General features: G+C 43.1%; 2 protein-coding genes across 2 annotated transcripts in view; one reads left to right on the plus strand and one right to left on the minus strand.

Moving 5' to 3' along the window:
• The window catches only part of kdf1a (keratinocyte differentiation factor 1a), a 5,336-nt gene extending 3,543 nt beyond the window's left edge, over positions 1-1,793 (plus strand). The window contains exons 2-4 of the mRNA XM_005744513.1: positions 3-306; positions 720-794; positions 1,511-1,793. Of these exons, the coding sequence (XP_005744570.1) occupies positions 3-306; positions 720-794; positions 1,511-1,596 (465 nt within the window). The 3' untranslated portion in view covers positions 1,597-1,793. The remainder of the gene's footprint in view (positions 1-2; positions 307-719; positions 795-1,510) is intronic.
• A 3,080-nt stretch (positions 1,794-4,873) lies between these two features.
• nr0b2a (nuclear receptor subfamily 0, group B, member 2a) lies at positions 4,874-6,100 on the minus strand. Its single transcript, XM_005744463.1, has 2 exons — positions 5,498-6,100; positions 4,874-5,382 (listed from the first exon to the last, which is right to left on the minus strand). The coding sequence occupies exons 1-2, from the start codon at positions 6,030-6,032 to the stop codon at positions 5,141-5,143; spliced, it is 777 nt and encodes a 258-aa protein (XP_005744520.1). The 5' UTR covers positions 6,033-6,100; the 3' UTR covers positions 4,874-5,140.
• Positions 6,101-7,888: the final 1,788 nt, after the last annotated feature.

Raw genomic sequence — 7,888 nt, forward strand, 5'->3', positions numbered from 1 at the left:
AGAAGCTGCTGGAGCTTTACGCCCTGCATCAGATTGACCAGCTGGCCAAGTGCACCTCTGATTCCTCCTTCTCCCGCAAGACCAACGAGATCAGCGAGCTCATCTACAGCATCGCTCAGGACTACAACCTGGAGGAGCAAGAGGCCGAGTGCAAGCTGGTGCACGGGGTCATCCGCATCAGCACGCGGAAGGGCAAAAGGAACAAGGGCTACCTGTCGACCGGGCAGCATCATAACAGCAGGAGGGACGGGACCCTCCCCGACAGTGGCAACGAGACCATGACAAACCCCTTCATGAGCAGTGATTGTAAGAATCTTTTCTTTTCTTTTCTTTTTTTCTTGCTAGAGCTGTGTAAATATTTATAATGCACAAGACAACCTTGCTCACCAGCACCTTGCAGCAACATACCAAATATACCAATCATCTGACCCATCTTTTCTTAATGACTCATAGAGTCTGTTGGAACACCGGCTGAAGCTCTTTTGTTTGCCTCGTAGCTGCGAGCTCTAAAACTCCAGGTATTTTACATGCAGTAGCCTCATAACAATCGCTTAATCTGAGGCAAGTCGATGCAGGTGCGGCGTCTGCTAAACTCAAGCACGATAACAGAGATGACCGGATGAATTATAACGTTTGCTGGATCTCTGTTTGTTTTCTCTTGCCTGCGTTCATTTTGTCTTGTCTTTGTTTTTGCTTTGTTTTTTTGCCTTTCGCTACAGTTCCAGAGGTGAAAGTGTCGGAGCAGACGCCATCAGACGAGCTGGCGAGAAAGATGAGAAATTACAGCGGGCGAAGTGAGTGCATGCGCGGGGGTGGTGTGTGTGGGGATTTCCCATGAGTCTGTCTTCTTTTGGTTTCGTGTGGAATTAAGATACTCGGGAGTAAATAAAGTAATTCTGCTTGACTTTGGCAGTCCATCCTGGGCATTTGGGTGTAATAACCAGCCTGCTCTGTGTGTGTGTGCTGTAGCTGTAGCTGTGCAGCTGTAGGCGTTTTCTCACCTCCTCCTCCTCCACCTTTCAGTCACATCCCACTCTCCTAGCAGTGAAAGCACCGCATTCCTGCCCTTTTTCCATTCCCTGCATATTCTTTTACCTAACACCTACCTATCTGCCTGCCCTCCAGCTCCATGGTAATGCTACACCACCCGCTAGATGAGCAGATCAAGTCACATTAAATATATGTCACATAATGTTCCCAGATCTGCTAAGTAATTTCACCAACTTGGGTTACAGATGGATTACGTAAACTAGGCTCCTCTTTTCTCTCTCTCTCTCTCTTGTTGTTCGGTGAAGAGGTTGGTAAAAGGACGGGTGTCCTGTTACATGTCTGTGAATGAGGGTACGCCACACCGTGTTTTCACAACTTTAACTCTGTGTTCGGGGAACGTGTCCGGGTCCTGGGTTTGTCCAGGTTTTTTTCGCTTAAGGATAAATGAAATTAGAGCTATGCTTTTTAACCTCACTGCATTAAACAATCCTTCCTTTTTCCCCTTTTTGTCTTTTTGCAGCATATTCCTCCAGCACTACTACGGCCTACTCGGCGTACCACCACGACGCTGAAACCTACTCCTCAGGCGCTCCTCTGATTCTCTAAAAGTCAAACAAAAACAATGAGATGTAGCCAGTTACATGGGCTATTTCATCCTCCTGTTGTTACCAAGTTGAGCACCTTTTACCCCGGGTGGTTGTACTTCTGCCTTTAAGTGGTCCAGCTACTACCTGCTGTTTTCAAGCATCTTTATGTTTCAAGCAAAAGGCCCACTGAGGAGACTCTCCCCCCCCATCTCCCCCCCCCCCCCCCCCCCCCACACACACACACACACGTTAGGAGATGTAGGTTTTTATGTATTTTCTCTGTGCAGTGTTTAAAGATGAAAAAAGTGATTCCACTCAACAGGATGCCATAGGAAAGAGGCAGACGTTTGAACAGAGCCGTCCTCGTTCTTGTTTTTATCTTCATTTTTTTTGCTAGCTGTTGTGCATGTGCCGTATGTGTGTATGAGCTTGTCGACCTCCTGCCATTTCCCCAGAACCCTAAGACACGAGTTTTTTTTTTACCTGAAATCTGTACTAGCCATATTTTGTAAATACCCTTCTGTCGATGTTACTTTGTGGTTTTTTAAAACCATATGTGGTGTTTGTCCACATTTTTTTTTTTATATTGTTAGCTACTAAGTCATATTTTTAACAAAATAATAAAAAAAAACAACAACTTCTATTCCTCTTTATGCTTGTGTTTATTCAAAAGTCTAAATCTGGAAGTCTTTCTCTCTCTGTATATAAAGCAGCTCCATTTGTTTGGCAGCAAATGATTTTGCTCATGTATATCAACAAGTCTTTACCATCACGAGCTTCTCTGGCACTCTCTCTTCAGCCAATTTTTTTCCTCTTTATCTCTGGGATTATTGTTGTCAGGCTCATCTCCCCGAGGTCACTGTGTTACAGCAGGCAGGCTTTTTCCGCCCTCAGCAAAAGAAGGAACTCGTTTGGCTGGTTCTTACAGAAAGGAAATAAAATCCACGGCTTTGTCTTTGTCATTTATGGCAAAGGCGAAGGAACAGTGCAGAAAGTCAGCCTAATTTTCTTGAAGCGGTTCAAATTTGGGTTAAACAGATGAAGCTGCATCTGTCAATAATCATTATCTTTTGTTTATTTTAGGAGCCTGTACAGTTGTTTCCAGCTGTGACTTACTGCTTTAAAACGAGGGGCGGGGGGTTAAACCGGTAGCCAAAATTGCACCGAGAAAACGCACAAACAAAGTTACTGAAACTATTTTGTTTTTATTCAAAACCCAGTAAAATCTTGCATGAAGACAATTACACTTCTTAACTATCTGTTCTTCAGCGCCACACGCACAGCTTTTTTGTTTTAGGCAAGTTGTTTCTGTGTGTGTTGCATTTGGCCTGTGTAACCCCATTTCCTCTGGCTCACTCCCCCACCAGCACATTCCTGTTTTACCTGTATGTAGGTGTCATGTAAAGGCTCACAGTTTCACAACTAACATACCACAGGACAAGACCAATCGTGAGCTTGCTCCATAAGTGATGCAGCCTGCAGATTTCCAAGAACCAGTCAAGAGTTTCCCGTCGCAGCTGATTTAGCCTTTTAAGTTTTTTCTCGGCTGCTTTCAGGTGCTGAACCTTTAAAATCACTCCGAGTGAGGCTTTTGCACTCATAAGGGTTTGCAAACCCTATAAAGTTCAGGCTCAATTTTTATGATTCTCTCTGTTGGGAAAATGTGTGACTTCCACAGTTTTCCATGAGAGGGGGACAGAGAACCATTAGAGAAAAAAGAAAGCATTACGTAGACTGCGTATAAAACTGTGCTGCCACATTTAAACATAGTGTCTCCATCCTCAGGTCAAGATACATAACTAATAATAACATGGATATATTTATGACCCCTGATAAATCCTTTCTAAGCTGTCATTCCCCCACCTATTCTATAATGAATAAATAAATAACTGTGTTATATCCCCTAAAAGCTCTTTTTTTGATTTCCTCCCACCAATAGAATCATTTTCATGCTCTCCAGAGATTCATGCAGCAATCTAAACTCAGTGATTTTGGTCCACACTGACATAATAAGATCACATAGTTGCTGCACATTTGTCAGCTGCACATTCACGATGGAAATCTCCCATTCCACCACATCTCAAAGATGCTCAATATGATTGAGATCTGGTGACTATGGAGGGGATTTGACTGCGGTGAACTCATTTTCATGTTAAAGAAAGCCGTTTGAAATAATGTGAGCTTTGTCACATGGTGTGTTAACCTGCTGGAAGCAGCCGACAGAAGACGGGCACACTGTGGTCAAAAAGGGATGGCTGCGCTCAGCAACAACGGGTAAGCTGTGGTTTTCTAAACGATGCTCACTGGTATGGGTCCAAAGTATGCCAAGAGAGTATTCTCCAGACCATCACACCACCAGCAGCCTCAGCTCAAAGCTGAATGTCGTTTCTGACATTACCACCTGATTATTGGAGCAAAAATTAAAACCCATCAGACCAGACAACATTTTCCAGTTTTCTATTGTCCAGCTTTGGCGTAGCTTTATTTTCCTGTTCTTAGCAGACAGAAGTGGCACTCAGTGTGGTCTTTCTGCATCTTCTTCTTCTGCTGCTTTTAGTGCTGTCAGAAAAGCTCTTCTGCACAGCTTGGCTGTAATAACTGATTATTTGACTTGCTGTTGCCTTCCTGTCAGATCGAAGGTCATTCTCCTCTGACCTTTGTTATCAACGGGACATTTTCACACAGAGAACTGAGATATTCTTTGTAAATGCTTTTTTTCTTCTATTTTTTGGCTTCGTTAAGATCTTCATTTGTTAAAGCAGTGTAAAATTCTTTATTCCTATTATTTTAATATGTTCAGATACTATTTGTTTTTCTGTAATACAGTTATCTAAACCTATTTTCAAGAAAGTTTACTAGCTGTTAATTTATTTAAAATCAATAAGCACTCATGTTAAATGTAACATGTAAAACATTTCCTGACATTTTAATGCAGAGGTTATTTAGGTAAAAATGACCTTCTGCTCTGCCACCTGAGCTACAGCCACCCCATCACCCCAAAATCATCCTTTTACTCCCATTTTCAAGGTATTTGCTTTTTAAGAGCTCTGGCAACAACAAGAATTTAATGTGTCATGTTGTCCTGCACATATCACTGATGGGCCTGCCAATGGAGTGCAGGGGTCAAATGTTCAAACCAGACTGTTAGTACCAGATGTTCCAGCTGGTACATATATTACAAACTTCCCTTTTCAGGTGACGACACACAATTTCACTCTTCATTTGTGTAAAAAAATAGATTTATTTGAAAAGTTTTGTAAATGCAAACAATAATTATTTACAACAGAGAGCTCCCGTCATGAGATCACGCAAATACATGGACAGTAGGTACTCTGTCCTAATGTAGAAAGTCAAATCCAGTTCAGTTGGACGAAATCTTGTCAGACTGGGCTTCAGTGACCTCGGCATCATTTTCAGTGTAAGCAGTTCATAACCCCATCTTCAACAATTCACAGTTTTTGTTTTCTTTGAGTTTTGTTTAATAGTAAATGTGTTTTAGAGCAACCCACCATCAGGCAATCCTTCATTTCACAAAGACGGAAAAGCTCTAAAATCCACTGCTCCTATCTGCAGAAGAGCATGTCCACCAGCAGCTCCAGCAGGTTCGCCTGTCCTATCACAGGCCGGAAGAAGAGTTCAGTGATGAGGCTGGGGGTGATACTCTGCAACACGGAGGCTGTGAGGAGGATTTGAGCAAAGCGGTCCCCGTCCCCTGGGTGGAGGAGCTGAACCACCTTGCTTAAGGCCTGCTGAGCTTCCTGTTGCAAGCCTTCCACAAACAGGGCTGCCTTCAAATCTGGTACGTCTGTCGGTGGAAAAACAAAACTGTAAAGTTACATGAATGCTTAATATTGCACACCATTATTAAACCACTGAAAACTGACCGGAGAAAGCTGAAGCTGAACACTTCGAATACATACCTGGATTAAATATCGTGGTCCCTTTGAGGTATGCGTACTCCTTGGGGCTCAAATCCAAACTCCAAAACTTTTTGAGGCAAGACACGAGTTTGCTGACACCGGCCATAGTGGGCTGCTCCCTTTCCACCTCAGGGTTCTCAGGTCTGTTCAGGAGGATCTTTTTCAGCATGCTATCAGTGGGGATGTCCATCACCTCAAAGTCCACGTGCTCTTGGGCCAGACCCAGAATGAAGAGTGGCGCCCAGGAGCTTTTCAGAAGGGCGAACTGGTCGTTTGGAGGCAGCTGGTTAAAGGCGGGCAAGTTTTTCATGAAATTTAGGGTTTTTACCAGAACCGCCGAAGCTTCTTTGCAAATCTCCGACGGCCTTTTCAAGCACACTGTCCGTCGCGCCTCACATTTGCATCTGTGACGCACTGAATTGTAGCTGAAGTTGCCTTGGCTTGGTCTGCTGCCATCCATTTGGCTCAGGATGTTGTACAGGATAGGATTTGAAGTCCTATCACTGCTGGTTGAACAACAACACGCGCTGTCCATTTTAACCGAGTCACAGATTGTGTGGGCAGTTAAATGAATCCTCTCGCAGGATGGCCTCTTCACGCGCTTGTGAGCACAGCTGCTGCTGCTGCTTGGAGTCTCCCTCTATTTATAAGGCCAGCCCAACCTGCTTTAGTGGACTTTGACTTGTCAATACGTTCCATATGAAAAACAACTGTGTGTTCTGCCAGGTGACTGGAACAACCCTGGGAAACTGATAAGCTTTTCTCAATGAAAAGGAGCTGCTGAAGTAAAGTCTGGCTATCAAGAGGGCTGGGTCTTATCTTGTAACCGGTGTCATTAACCCAGGCAGTACCAAGCTACCAAGGACTGCAAAAGTAATCAGCCCCACAGTGAGCCCCTGCTTGCTGCTAGCTCACACCTGTAATACTGGAAACAGGCCAAAGTAGACTTGGGTCACTGACCTGTGAGATAACTTCAAATAAAGTGTTTCAATTTTTTTTTTCCCAAATAAAAGAGTAAAATCCCAGAAGACAGCTGGAATTTTAAAACTCTAATTTAGTGGAAACTGGTTGTAAACAGCCACCTTGGTGTTATTGTCTTTACCTGACAATGTAAAACACCCTGAGGCGACTGTTGCTGCGATCTGGCACTATATAAATAAAACCGAATTATTTGGCAAGGAATCTTGACTTTTAAACAAGCTGAGTTATTACTATTTATATTGTGATTTTAACCAGAGGAAGCTTTATATAAGAGAAGTGTAATTCAGCCTCCTCCAGCTCACAAGGGTTGAAAGGTTGCACATGTATTTGATAGAGCAGACATTTATTTTCACTGCCACATTGCAATGTAAAGACTACAAGCATCCAGTGAAAACGCAAATTCTGCACAAACCTGTGAAGAAGAGCTAGAAAACCTTCTTGTGTGCCACAGGACAACCTTGAATATGGTTCTATTTATGGTACAGAAATAGCGTTTAAGCACTATCACACACTGGTAAATGGACTTTTACTCGCATAGATCAGTTGAAATCAAATTCAAACTGCTTTCTACAGTCTCACACATCCACACAGCACTATTATCTGTGCCTAAAACACCCACTCACACTCTAATGGATACATCAGGGGGGACTCAGGATTCAGGATATCACCCAGGAGTACTTTGACACCCAGACTGGTGGATCTGCAGCTGCCCAGTGGTATTTATTGTATTTCATGTTTTGTATTTGTAACGGATGTTCCAATGAAAAGACCGACGCCACTAAAAGTCCAGATCTCTGGCAGTCTCGAGAATCCCTCCCTCCTGTAAAGATTAATCTGTAGTTTGGGAACAGGCAGAGATAACTGGTTAGTGGATCACAGGTCAAGCTTTGTGAAACACGGGGACTTACTATTAAAGCAGGGTCAGGTGATTATGATGATTCTGAGGCGACTGGAGTGGGTGCGGAGCCGTTTATCTATTAGCTGGAGAATCCACAGCATCTGTGCAAAATGACCGCTGAGATATTTCAGCCTGCACCCAAGAAGTAGACTGCACCGTACCTGCAGCCCTCCAGCTCTGCCCCATCCACTCAATAAGAAAACAAGAAACGAATGTGTGAGAAACCGCTCTACTGACACAACTGCTACACACGTTTTTTTTCTCCCACCACCCCCAAAACAATTATTTTTCACAATTAAACACAAAACCACCTGCATAAAACTGTTATTTATTGTTTGTTATTGGTTTTACCTTTGTGAGTTTTATTTTTGGGGGATTTGGTTTATAATTTGAGGCTTAAGTGTTTTATTTTTTTCAGATGTATGTAGGGATTTACTTAAAATTGACCTTGGAAGTTATTCATTTTTAGGGCAAATCTGGAACCAGGAATTTTTAGAAGTGTTCTTTATCAT

The sequence above is a fragment of the Pundamilia nyererei genome, unplaced genomic scaffold (genome assembly GCF_000239375.1).
Source record: "Pundamilia nyererei isolate P.nyererei 1_Seehausen unplaced genomic scaffold, PunNye1.0 scaffold00144, whole genome shotgun sequence".
Taxonomy (NCBI): Eukaryota; Metazoa; Chordata; class Actinopteri; order Cichliformes; family Cichlidae; genus Pundamilia; species Pundamilia nyererei.